This window comes from Arvicanthis niloticus, chromosome 2 (genome assembly GCF_011762505.2).
Source record: "Arvicanthis niloticus isolate mArvNil1 chromosome 2, mArvNil1.pat.X, whole genome shotgun sequence".
In the NCBI taxonomy this organism is placed as follows: Eukaryota; Metazoa; Chordata; class Mammalia; order Rodentia; family Muridae; genus Arvicanthis; species Arvicanthis niloticus.
Genome location: NC_047659.1, coordinates 135,009,021 through 135,021,930, shown reverse-complemented (window position 1 = coordinate 135,021,930; position 12,910 = coordinate 135,009,021). Strand labels below are relative to the sequence as shown.

The following is a 12,910-nucleotide window of genomic DNA, read 5'->3' as shown; positions in this document are numbered from 1 at the left end:
TCCAGCAGTCTGGAGGCAGAGGCAGGTGAATCTCTGATTCTAGGCCAGCCTACTCTACCAAGTGAGTTCCAGGATGGCCAGGGCTACACGGAGAAACCCTGTCTTAAAACAAAAGCCAACCAACCAACCAAAAAAGGGTGTTTGGTACTTGGCAAGCCCTCAGTAGAAACAAGGTGTCCTTAAAGGAAAAGAGGATGGCAGCGTTGTCATGGCAAGACACTTGCCTTGGAAAGAAGTAAATCCCAGAGTTGCCTCAGTACCAAGCAAGCCACATTAAGTCACTGTATTCACTGACAAGAGAACTCTTAAGAGATTTTTGTGTATTTTGTGATTTTTGTGTATTGGATCAACAGACCTTGAAACTTCTCCTGGTGTGCGGGACACTCCAGGTATATATAGTAGTGTTTGTGAATGACCGAGTTCCTGCCCCCAGAAAGCAAACCCAGAGGAAAAATTTAAAAGTTGCTAAGTAAGCACTGGGAAGAAAATAAAACTGTCTGTGGTATGATCCCAGAGGGCTCCCCGGAGGAGGTGGCATTTGGCCTTAGAGCTGAAGCAGAAGCTTCAGATAAAAGCTTTGGATGTCTGGTCTACAAAGTGAGTTCCAGGACAGCCAGGGCTACACAGAGAAACCCTGTCTCAAAAAAAAAAAAAAAAACTTTGGATGTGACGGGAACTGTTTGCTGTAGTAGACTGTAGGTCTGTTTTGGGGACCTCAAAAAAGCCCCAAGTAGCTGGAGTGACTTACACTGACAAACGGGTCAGGGAGAGGGGTGGTCAATGTATGTGAGAGATCATATGGTTCACAGTCGTCTCTGAGCCAGAGGGTGCCTGCTGTGTTTGACCTACTGGACAGACATCTCACATGAAAACTTTATTCAAGAAAGAGAGGCTGTTCACAAACAAGGATTTATTGATTGATTACTACGCCCCAGGCCTGTGCCAGCACTGGGGATAAGGCCAGCCGGAGATACAAAGTCCTTGCTTTTGTACAGATTCAAAACAAGTACGGAGACGATGATGGGTCCTAGAAGTAAATGCACGGTTGTCTCAGAAAGCTGGAACCCAAGTCCTGAGAGTATGGTCCTGAGAGGGGTTCTCAGGCCTAAGGTGGAGTTCCTCCTGGGAAGCCAGACAGCTGAGTAAGGAGACTGGAAGTTGCTGGCCAACTGAACATAGAGAGAACTGGTGTGTGTGTGTGTGTGTGTGTGTGTGTGTTAAAATCTCCTAAAACAGCGTAATGTGGGTGCTGGGAACCTCTGAGAGCATCGAGTACTTTCAACTGTGTAGCCATCTCTCCTCCCGCTCAGGGAAGTATATCTTAGATGCTATGGGGTCATCTAACTCGGCAGGTTCCTGGCCTCCTGTGAACACACGCCAGCAGTCCAAAAGTATTACAAGTGGAATGCGTTTCTCCTGTTCTGAGACAGTCTCACACAGCCCAGGCTGGCCTTGAACTTTCGTAGCCTCGGATCAACATGAACTGCCCCTCCTTCCTCCACTCTCTGAGTGATCCCTGTTTCTCTTTTGAGACAGAATCTGACTCTGTAGCCCAGGCCTTCCAGCTGTTACCCTCTTGCTTAATGAAGCCTCCCAAGGAACCAGAAGCACCACCAAACCTGGTTGCCTAGGAGTTTTGAGCAAGGAGGTGACCTGTCACCTTGTGGATAGGATCCCTGTGACTGCTCACCGAGCTTCATACCTAGGATCTGCTGGCCTGGAGAACCAAAGCAGCCTCCCCAGGTGCCTTAGAGGAGAGAGGGGGGACAAATTAGCTGGTAGAAGGGACAGATGGCTCCCTGGAGTGAGGCGCTGGGGCCTACTGAAGTCAGGCAGGTGGTGAAACACAGGAGCCTGAGGTTTGCCTACAGCTGCCTTGAAGGCTGAGGGTTAGAGTAGCAGGGTAGGGTTTGGAACAGTCAGTTAGTGGGATATTGGACCAGAACTGCTGCTTGGCAGGCAGGAAGAAACTGGTTTGACTTGCCCATTCTCAGGGCCCAGTAACCAGGCACTTTGAGAAATGGCATCGGTCAAGGCCATGTGTTTCACACCATAGGTTTCTGCAACCAGGAAGTCTTCCAGGTGGGAGCCAGGTAGGAGAGGCTCTCAAGATTGGAGCTCTGGGTGCTTGTTCATCAGAAGGATCCGGAGAAGACCGGGGAACCCAGCCTGGTGGCGTCTCTGGGCGTAGAAGTGCCATCCGACTCCCTGGAAATTGAGAAGCAGGAAAGTGGGCCTGGGGTCAGAGGAAGGAGGCCTTCCTGAAGGTCATCTGTTCACAGGAGCACAGGAAACCATGGGGGGGGGGGGCGGTTCCCTGAGAACAGCAAGGCAGTGACTATGTTGGAGCACATCTCCGTGTTTGGCTTGGAGCAGAGAGATGTTTCCTTCTGGTATCTGTCTCATTTTCCAGACAGTCTCCAATACTTGTGCTTATGAATCATGGACATTATTTTGGATTCTGAAGCTGGGCAGAAATCGCCAGAGCCAGGCCTGAGGAAAAGCTTAGTTCCCCCGCTACATCACCATCTCTCTCTCTCCCTCCCTTTCCCCTCCCTCTTCTTCCTTCTTTGGCAGGGTCTCACAAGGCCCAGGCTGGCCTTGAACTCATAGTGTAGCCAAGATGATTTTGAACACCTGATCCCCCCCTGAATCCATCTCCCAAGTGCTGGGATTACAAGCATTTAACACCACATCTGGTTTATGTAGTGCTGTGGGCAGGACCTCTGCACCTGCTGGGTAAGCTGTCCCATCCTGAGCCTATTCCCCCAGCCCTTTCATTTATCTTTTGTGGGATTTTCATTGGCAGTAGAATCAGGGATGACTCAGACTGGATGTTGGGGAGCCTGGTGAGGGGAGGAAGGAATGTTCTGGGATACTTAGAGTCACAGATGGATGGCTGACATGGTGATCAAGATGCGCTTAGACCCTCACTCACTGACAGAGAAGCCACACACTTTCCCTGACAATTTTCAGCTCTTGTCCCTGAGCTTAGAACCGTCCTGGCTTTCTGAAGTAGACCCCCCTCTCCCCCAATTATCATTTCTCTGTCCCAGTCCCCTGATCTTTTTTTTTGTTTTGTTTTTGTTTTTGTTTTTTTTTGTTTTTTTGAGACAGGGTTTCTCTGTGTAGCCCTGGGTGTCCTGGAGCTCACTCTGTAGACCAGGCTGGCCTCGAACTCAGAAATCCACCTACCTCTGCCTCCCAAGTGCTGGTCCCAAGTGCTGGGATTAAAGGCGTGCGCCACCACCGCCCGGCTTGTTTTTTGTTTTTTGTTTTTTGAGACAGGGTTTCTCTGTGTAGCCCTGGCTGTTCTGGAACTCATTTTGTAGACCAGGCTGGCCTCTGCCTCCCAAGTGCTGGGCTTAAAGTCATCTGCCTGGTTAGAAAGACTTTTAAGGAGAGAGAAAAACAAGTCTCACATCTAACGAGCACGTACTCACACGCCAGTAACTGGGCAGGGTCTACAACCTTACTGTGGAGCCCAGGCTAGCCTCCCCGTTGGCTCCCATAGGCAGTAAAGAGGGGAACTGGGCCTATTTCTTCCCTAGCAAGGTTGACTCTGTAGCCTGCCTACATGAGTCTAGAGAGATAGTAGGAAGGGAGGGATAGCACATAGAGAGAGAGGCTGGGACGGGAGAACGGTGGCGAGGAAGAGCTTCAGGGCCGATCTTCTGGAGGGAACCTTGCCAGTCTCCAGTATCTGAGACCTGTAGAGGGAGGATCTGTTTCAGTTGATTCCTGCAGTCAGTGTGACTTTGGATGTTGAAGTTCAACAATATGAGTGAGAGCAGGGTGTGGTGGCTCGCCTTTAATCCCAGCACTCAGGAGGCAGAGGCAGGCACAGATCGATCTCTGAGTTTGAGGCTAGCTTGGTTTGCATAGTAAGTTCCAGGACAGCCAGGGCCATGTAGAGAGACTGTGTCTCAAATCCAAGGATAATGTTGAAGAAGCCTGGGAGGTCGGCACTCATGGGATGATGACATGGATTGATAAGCAGATGCAGAGTTCTCATCTTCTACATCCTGAGGGGCTGAATCTGTGTCTCTCATTATTCCTGGTTCCCACGACTTACTCAAAAACAACTGAAGACTGCCACTGCCCCTGTGTCTGTTCAGCCTGCAATCCTGGAGCTGAAGCAAGAACGTGGAGCATTCAGGGACGGCTTGGTTACAAATTGAGTCCCTCTCAGGAAGCAAAAAACACCAAACAACCTGGGCATGGTGGGCTACACTCGGCTACCTCCCCACACACACACACTGGGCTACATCTCTCTCTCTCTCTCTCTCTCTCTCTCTCTCTCTCTCTCTCTCTCTCATACACACACACATACACACATTGGACTACATCTCAAACACACACAAACACACACTAGGCTACATCTCTCACACACACATACACATACACATTAGGCTACATTACACACACAAATACACACACTGGGTAGGCTATATCTCACACACAGTGGGCTACAACTCACACATATACACACACATATATATACACACATACCCACACATTGGGCTAAACACACACACACACACACACACACACACACACACACACACGGAGTTCAGTAATAGAGATATAGCCCAGCAAGTGCAAGGTTTATCCCTAGCACTAGGGATTGGGAGACTGGACACACGTAAGCTGTAGGTGTAAGCTTGTCAGGACGCACATATTTGTCGATTTCATAAACTGCTCCAATGTTCTACACATTGAATCATTTATTCATTAAGTTCTGGCTAGTCTTGAACTTGTGACCCTACTGTCTCAACCTCCCAAACTGGCCCTTTCAGTTCTTTTCCTCTCCCTACTCCCATAGCAGATTTTAAATTGCATCTTTCTTTACATTGTGTGTGTGAGAGCCTTTGTGTGTGCATCATACAGAGCAGCCCAGCTTACAGGAGTCCGACTTGCTTTCCTCCATGTAGGCCCTGAGGATTGAACTCAGCTCGACAGGCTTGATGGCAGGTGATTTTATCCACTTACCCATCTTACCACCTTCCAGTGAATTAAAGTGTTTGAAAACCTGTATTTTAGTACTTCTTTTTGGGTGAATGTGTGTGGGGCCGAGACTTCTGTCTAGAGGTCAGAGGACAGCCTAAAGGAGCTGCTGTGCTTCTCTCCTTACGCCACATGGGTCCTGGGGATCAAACTCAGGTCCCCAGTCTTGGCGGCTGAGCACCCTTAGGTGCTGAGCGTCTCTTGGGACATTCAGAAAGTGCGGGTTTTTTGTTTTTTTTTTTTTTGGGTATGATTTTATTAATGTTTTTTAAAATTTTGATTTATTTTTCTTTCATGTGTATTTGTGTTTTGCCTGAACGGATGCTTGTGTGAGAGTGTCGGATGTCGGATGGCCTGGTATTGGAGTTGCAGAAGGTTGTGAGCTGCCATGTGGGTGCTGGGAATTGAACCTGGATCCTCTGGAGGAACAGCCAGTGCTCTTAACTGCTGAGCCATCTTTCCAGCCCCGATTTTATTTTTTAAGTGTGTGTGTTTATTCACATGCACACATGTGTGCAGAGGACAGCTTTTATGAATCTGTTTTCTCCTTTCATCATGTGATCCTGGGAACACAAAGGAGGTTGTTGTCAGGTTATGGCAAGGACCTTTATCTGCTCAGCCCCCTTGCTAGCCTGGGGGGTGGGGTGGGGAGGGGGAAGCTTTGAGATTGAGCTGGTGGGCGGGCACAATTTTAATTTCAGCCATTTGACCTCTGAGTTCAAGGCTAGCCTGGACTACAGAGTGAGTTCCAGGGTAGCTAAGGCTACACAGAGAGAAACCCTGTCACAAAAGAAAGAAAAAAGAAAAAGGAAAGAAAAGAGGTTGAGCCCAACAGGCTAGGAAACTGGATGTGGGCTGGCTGCAGTGCATTTAGGTGGGTGTATGACCTCTCCCTTGTGTAGATAAGGAAGTCTGGGTCCAGAGGATTGTAGACCCTGGGCTAGACCTTGCAGCTGGTGAGAGGGGCGGCTGGGCTTCACACCAGTCAGTCTGGCGCTGGCAGCCGCATACCCAATCACTGCACTGTTCTGCCTCTTGATGTGGGGAAGAAAAGAAAAGGTGAATAACGGAAGAGAAATGGGGCCCTGGCTGAGCTGGGGCAGAGAGGCAGACCTTGATCCCTCTGCAGGGAATCCATTCTTTTTATTTTTGCTGTGCTGATGATGGGGAGCCCACGGGCTGTTCCAACCTCTGAGCTGTGTCTTCATTCAGCCTTTGGGTTTTGGAGATAGGAGCGTCTTATGTAGTCCAGGTTGGCTTTGAATTCAGCCTCCCTGATGAAGGAATTACAGACATGCTTCATCACACTAGGATTTGGAAGAGTCCTTTCTGAAGCTGGAAGGAACAGCCAGACATGTTGAGGACCAGAGGAGGAGATGGCTTAGTGTTAGGTGGGTTGGGGAAGCAGAGAGATGGATTGGGGGTGGGGAGTGGGAGGTGGAGGAGTGGGGATGCAGAGCAGAGCTGGAGACCAAGTGCAAAGGCCAGAGGAGGGGCTGGATGTGCTAGCAGGTGGACAGAACAGATGGGCGTGTGGAGTGGAGAGTGAGGCAGGGAAAGAGCTGGGGGCAGGCATGGAGCCCGTGGGAATGGGTGGTCAGGCGTGGTGGCAATCCTGGATGGATTTTGAGGAAGGACAGGATTGGGGCAAGGATTGCTGATCTCCTGGGTTGTGTGTGCTGTGTTTTCAGCATCTGCAAGGACAGGACCAAAGGTTTTGGTAGGAGACTGTGGCTATCTCTCGTCTATCTATCTATCTATCTATCTATCTATCTATCTATCTATCTATCTATCTATCTTAGAGACAGGGTCTCTCTATGTAGCCCTGGCTGTCCTGGAACTTGCTATATAGACCAGTCTAGCCTAGAACTCACAAAGGTTTGCCTCTCCCAAGTGCGGGGTTAAAGGCATGTGTTTACCATTTCTGGCCCTATCTTGTGGTCTGTCTGTTAAACCCCGTCATTCGATGACGGTTTCTAGAGTTTTGCTAGTCCAGGAGCAGCGCTGGGTTCCATTTAGGGCACCACCATTTAGGGCTCTGAGAGAAGCGTCTGGATAAGCATTGGACTCCCAGCTGCAGTCCTGCTGACACTGACCTGGCTGCTTCGATGTCCTGTGCACCACAGGCTGCAGCACATATCCCTAGCCTCTCCTTATTAGATACCTGGAGCATCTGCACCCTCAGCTCCTAGCTGTGGCAACCCAGAACTTCTTCAGAGGTTACCACAAGTCCTTTGGGAGGCAAATGCTTTCCTCCACTGAAGACTGTCTAGTGGGAGGGAGAGACACAGCAAAGCAACAGGGACTGCAGAAAAGCAGGTTTGGGTAATACTGACTCGCCTTCCTTCTGATTTTGTTCTCTCTCTCTCTCTCTCTCTCTCTCTCTCTCTCTCTCTCTGCAGGTTTGGGTAATACTGACTCGCCTTCCTTCTGACTTTGTTTTCCCTCTCTCTCTTCCTCTCTCTCTCTCTCTCTCTCTCTCTCTCTCACACACACACACACACACACACACACACACACACACACACACATCCTGTGCTGTTGGCCATCTGCCTGATGGGGCACAGGCTGTTCATCTGACCACCTGCCCTTTGCCCCAGCCCTTCCTATTTTTCCTTTTGCCACTGATCTAATTCTGCCAGCCCTTTCAAGAAAGAGGTAAAACCATGCGCGCGTGTGCACACACACACACACACACACACACACACACACACACACACAAATGTGCACACTTCTCCCAGGGCCGACATCTTGTCCTAAGGAGGTGTCCTAAGTTTTGTCTGCCTCTTTGTGGCTGTAACAGAATGCTGTCAGTTTCATCCTTAAAGGTGGGCCCTGCTGTCACTGTCCCTCAGCTTGGCTCGTGTTCTAATTAGCCAAACAAACAACACAAAACCAAGATATTTTAAACCCCATCCCTGCCTCAGTCCCCTCATTTCAAGTCAGACAGAAAGCCTGCTGCTTGCCTGCTTGCCCGAGGCAGATAAGTCCAGGGCGCTTGTTTCCTTGTGGCTGCCTAAGCTATCTTGGGATGCAGCTTGCAGAGGCAGCTCCTCCTGCTGCCGCCTGGCTGCTGGCCAGAGGCTTTGAGAACCATCTCAGGGAGGCCTGGCCTGTGGTAAGTGAGACTCAGGGGAGGGAAGCTGGACTAGCCCTTCCTCTCCTCCGAGGCTAGCTGTCTTGACACTGCATGGCTTCCGGAGAACCAGATTCTGACCTTGTAAGGGGCACCGAACTGAGCTATATGCATAAGCTTCCTCTTACATTTTATTCTGAGATAAATTCTCTCTAAGTTGTGGAGGTTGGCCTTGATCTCACCCTCCAAGAAGCTCAAGGCTAGCCTTGGACTTTCTATCCTCCTAACACAGCCCCTCCCTCATTCCATCCACCCAGTAGCTGGGATTACAGGCTTGCACCACCATGCCTAGCAAAAGAGACATGTTTTAATGTAATTTTATTAGCTCATTACTTATTAATATCATTGTGGAGCCTACTTGTTTAGGCCTGTTTCCGCTTTTCTGTGCAAAGCATTATGGCTAGTTTTTTTTTTTTTTTTTTTTTTCCTTCGCTCCCATTGCCTCGGACTCCCAACCTCAGTACAATGTACATTCTGGGTCTCAAAATTCCTGGCAGTGCAGGGGGCCCAACCTGCAGTGTGTTTACTGAATCTTTGGTTTCTATTCTCTGGATGTCAGCAGCCAGCTCTTCTCTGTTTATGACAGCCCAGAAGTCTCCATTTGTCACTTACATTGGGGTGGGGTGGGGACAAAATTGCATCTGTCGGGATGCAGGGATTTTAAGAATTATAAAAAGCGTCCTTTGAGGTGGTAATCTAGCAGGAGGTTTGGACAGGAAAGGAGGCTTCCCTGGTCTCCTCTGTAGCAGGAGGTATCATCAATTGAATCCGCTGTCTCTGTGCCTCAATGCAAAGGCCACCTAAGGGTGGATTGCTTAAGTGAAAGATAAAGAGCTCCACATTGCTGCTGGGAGAAACTGGCCTGAGTCTGGCCTCACTCCGGTGGCTTTCTTCAGAGGCACAGCAATCTAGGGTTACTACTGGCGTGGACGTCAGATCACAGGCATCTGCTGTGTGACCTTGAGTGCTGCACATCACTTCTCTGGGCCCAGTTCAAGGTGTAAGCAATCCCTGCCCTGATGAACTTAGCCTCTGAGCAACATCAATGTGGCCCCTGAGCCCAGGCTTTGAGAAGCAGTTCTGTTTCTCTCACCAGTCAGCCACATTCCACTAAGCACCGGATCAGCCTCGGTTGGTAGGCGGACCTCCAGCTTCCTCCTCAATCTATGTTCTTCCCAGAATCCCTGTCTGCAGCCTACCTTTGTCTCTTGTCTCCAGCCCAGTTACATTTCCCAGATAACCTCACACAAGGCTGAATGGCAGCAGCATTCCTCAAACAAAGCTGCCCCGATAGGTCACCAGCACATGCCGGCAGCTTCCTGCTCTTTGCCCTAGAAAACAGTTCAAGTGATCTGAGCCTGGGAGAGAGGGAGGGAGGGAGAAGGGAGAGGAATCGGGAATGTGTGTGCTTACACAACAAGCTTTAATCTGGGAGTCTCTATGCGCTTCCCTGCTGTGTATGTGTTTTCTTGTCCAGTTGTGAATTTAGGTGTCCCTGAGACCCATCAACTCTGTGTGTTGCCGCTCCCCTCCCCCAAGCAGTATTTCTTATGGCTGATGGTAGAGTCTGAAGTCACATGAACGGGAGAGGAGAGGGTGCCAGAATCAGGCCTCTGGTTCTCCATTTGGTCCCAGTAAGGTTTCCCTCCCCAGTAAGAGCTGACCCCTCCCTTTGGGTGAAGCCAGACCTGTTGTCCTGAGTGCCTTTGTCAGGCCTAGTGGCTCCGGAGATGTCCCCGCTGCTGTCTGCCTCCGATGGTTAAAACAACAGAATCCTGTCTCCTTTCCAAAGCCAGAGTTTGCCCTGCAGTAGTGTGTGTTTAGATTCCTGGCTGGGTCTAGGGAGCAGATCCGCAGCCAGGGAGAGTGCATGCTGGCCTGCTGGGCATCTGTTGTCCTTGGGGGGCAGGGAGAGCAAGCGATCAGCTCAGCTCTTCAACTCCTTTGAGGAAACGCTGGGGGAGGCAGGAATGAGTCCTAATTTCAGTAGCTGAGGGGGCCTTTATTGCTTTCTGGGTCCACCTCCTGGTGTCTGGCTCCATCAACTCCCAGCCCTTGAAGAAAGGTGTTTATTTAGCGGCTGTTTTTTTTTTTTTTTTAAATCTTGTTAATTAAGGATGTAGTTAAAAAAAATAACTGAAGAATAGGAGAGCGCCTTGGACAGCCTTGGATTCTTCTCTGTGCCTTCTCTACAAATGGCAGCGTTTAGGAAGGAGACAGGCACTGGTCTCCCACCCAGGACCATCGGGCAGAATTCTAAGCAGGTCTGAGAAACTAGTTAATATTTTACTGGGGAGCACAGCCAGAGATGGGGGGGAGTAGGAGGATGGCCAATGTGAGCCTGTGTGTGTGAAATCGCCCTTCCATCTGCCTTAGGGGACGAAAAGAAGCAGTTCTCTGTGGAAATGAATTGAAGCAGGAACCCTTATGAAGCCCAGGGGATTTGTCTGCCCACCAAACAGGGCCCAGTTCCCCCCAGAACACACATACAGGGGCAATTGTGGCAGAAAGGGCCAACCTGTGGGTGTGTAGGCCTGACTATAATGGAGGTTCTTGTTTCCTGGCCCGGTTTGACATCTTTCTCTGTCCCTCTGGATTTAAATGGCTTCTCAGACTGAGAGGCACTGCCTGTATGCCCTGGATTCAGAAGGTCCACGCCTCCTTGGGAAGCAGAAGCAAGACAGCAGTTAGCTAGCTCCCTCTCTCTTTCTGCATCTGCCCAGAAAGCTGCAGCTGGTATTTTTCCACAGGCCTTTTCTGCAATCTCAGGGCCTAGTTTTTCCCAGCAAGGCCCAGAGTCCGAGAGAGGGTTAACAGGCAGGAAGCTGAAGGCATCGCAGCTAATACGGAAGTCAGATTTTTGTTTAACTGACAGGTTTAGCAGGCCTCATCGGTGGGGGAGGGAGCAGGGAAGGGAAGTCTTAAATGGAGGCATGTGGCCTGCTAGCAACGCATTTGGCTTTTCTTAGGGTAAGCCTGGAGAGGGTTCCTCCCTTGCCATCTTGACAGAGACCTTTTGGGTTTTTCTTTGAGGACTGACTGAGGGGGGTGGTGAGAGGTTATAGGTCTCCCAGCTTTGCAAATGGCTCTGTGGGCCTGCTTTTTCCAACAGGCACTTTGACCATGACTAGGCAAACTTGACCACTTCTCCCCACAGCAGTGCTACCTCTCAGATCTCAGGAACCTGGGAGCCCCTTGCTGATTTGTTGGGGGCCTCCCTTGGGCTGCCTGTTCCCCCTTCAGCCCCTCAGAGGCCTGCATCTGGCCTTGTCCCCATTGCTCCTGTCTCCCCGGGGCTCTCCACCCCTAAGCTCGACTTTCTCCTTTGAGAGCCACTCAAGCTGGCTTGTTCTATAAAACGGCCTGCTTGCCTCCTTAGAAAAGGACTTCTGTGTGGGGGCAGGTGTGGTTGAGTCGTCCAGCCCACCCCAAAAGGGCTCTTTCCAGTGGCATGCTGGCCTCAGGCTTTGCTGGAGCAGGTCAGGCTGGCTGCACGGGTTTGCCTGGACTGGAGAATCTAGCCAGGGGGTGGGAGAAGTGCTTGTGGGGGCCCCTTTCCCAAGTTTTTCTTCCTGCAAAAGGCCTAGCTTAGCCTGTCTTTTTCTATGCACAGGATGGCTCTTGCTCACCCGAGCCTCACAAAGATAATCGCTCAGGAAGTGTTTCAGCCAATCCGCGGCGGCTTTACACTCCGATTTGCCGGGGCAGCCAATCGGGGATGAGCTTTTATTAGGCGGCCAGATCATCAGCCGAAGTGCCAAACCCTTTTTCTGTGAGAACTAGGAGCCTGTCCTCCATGTTTTATAAGTATTGACATTACACAGTTAACAATGCATCCACAGAGGTAAGCTCTGCTTTTTAACCATCTTTTCCCCCTCCCTCTGAGTCATCCGAGTCGTGGACTAGCAGTGTGATTTCTCTGTAGCCTGGCTCTACCACACTCACCCCCCCAGAGCACTTAGGGTAACTTGGGACTGTTTAGAGAGATTTTTTTTTTTCCTTTTTGGGTCACATGGCTAGGTAGCCATTAGCCATAGCCTGATTTTACAGACTGGTGAGGGCCTGGAACACCTTTATCCTGACCAGGACAAAGAATTTCTGGAATAGTTTGAAGCTAGATCCTGGTATGCCAAAAGAGAAGCTATTATCCCCCCTCCTTTTATTTTTTTTCCCTCCCTTCCTCTCTCCCTCTTTCCCTCTCTCTCTCTGAACAGTCCTCCCCCCGCACTGTCGTCTGCTGTGTGTCACATGCCTGCTGGGGGGAAGAAAATGGAAGGTAAGCCAGAAGGTCTTCTCCCAGCACAGTTCAGGACTGCCTGTGGCAGATAGCAGAGCAAGCAAGCCTGCTTCTCCAGAGAGATTCTGGGAAAGGCTGGGCTAAGTTCTGACAAGAGAGGATGCCTGTTTGCAACAGAACCCAGGCCTGAGCAAGAACAGTACTCAGGGGTCCCAGGCTGGGTCCTGGGCCTAGGTGGGTGGTGGTGTGTGGACTGTCTTCTCTTCCTCTCCAGAGCTTCGCACTTGCAACAACATTGTTCAGCCTTTTCTCTCTCCCCCCCTCCCGACTTAGCTTGGTACAGAGTGTTCTTCAAGTCAGCCTACAGCCAGCAAATGGTTCTGAAAGTGTTTCCTAGCCTCTGAGGGAGTTTTCTGGAGTAGGCATGGTGCCTGGGAGGTGGGGTGGGAGTGGGGATGGGAGAGATTTTGAATAACATCCTGCAGGGGGAAAAAAAGATCAGTGAGGACTCTGACTCCTTAGCTTTACAG

At 50.3% G+C, this 12,910-nt stretch overlaps 1 protein-coding gene and 1 long non-coding RNA gene across 3 annotated transcripts in view; one reads left to right on the top strand and one right to left on the bottom strand.

Moving 5' to 3' along the window:
* Window positions 1-893: 893 nt before the first annotated feature.
* Window positions 894-10,401, bottom strand: LOC143441505 (uncharacterized). Its single transcript, XR_013108991.1, has 2 exons — window positions 9,832-10,401; window positions 894-2,208 (listed from the first exon to the last, which is right to left on the bottom strand). It is a non-coding gene; the product is annotated as an uncharacterized LOC143441505 (long non-coding RNA).
* A 1,144-nt stretch (window positions 10,402-11,545) lies between these two features.
* The window catches only part of Zmynd8 (zinc finger MYND-type containing 8), a 98,007-nt gene continuing 96,642 nt past the window's right edge, over window positions 11,546-12,910 (top strand). Inside the window, exons 1-2 of one of the 2 annotated variants that reach the window (XM_034495156.2) lie at window positions 11,546-11,622; window positions 11,757-11,987. In XM_034495156.2, coding sequence (XP_034351047.1) covers window positions 11,974-11,987 — 14 coding nt within the window. In that variant the 5' untranslated portion in view covers window positions 11,546-11,622; window positions 11,757-11,973. Of the gene's footprint in view, window positions 11,623-11,756; window positions 11,988-12,243; window positions 12,268-12,910 lie in introns of those variants that run through there. The other variant, XM_034495159.2, reaches the window with a different exon arrangement.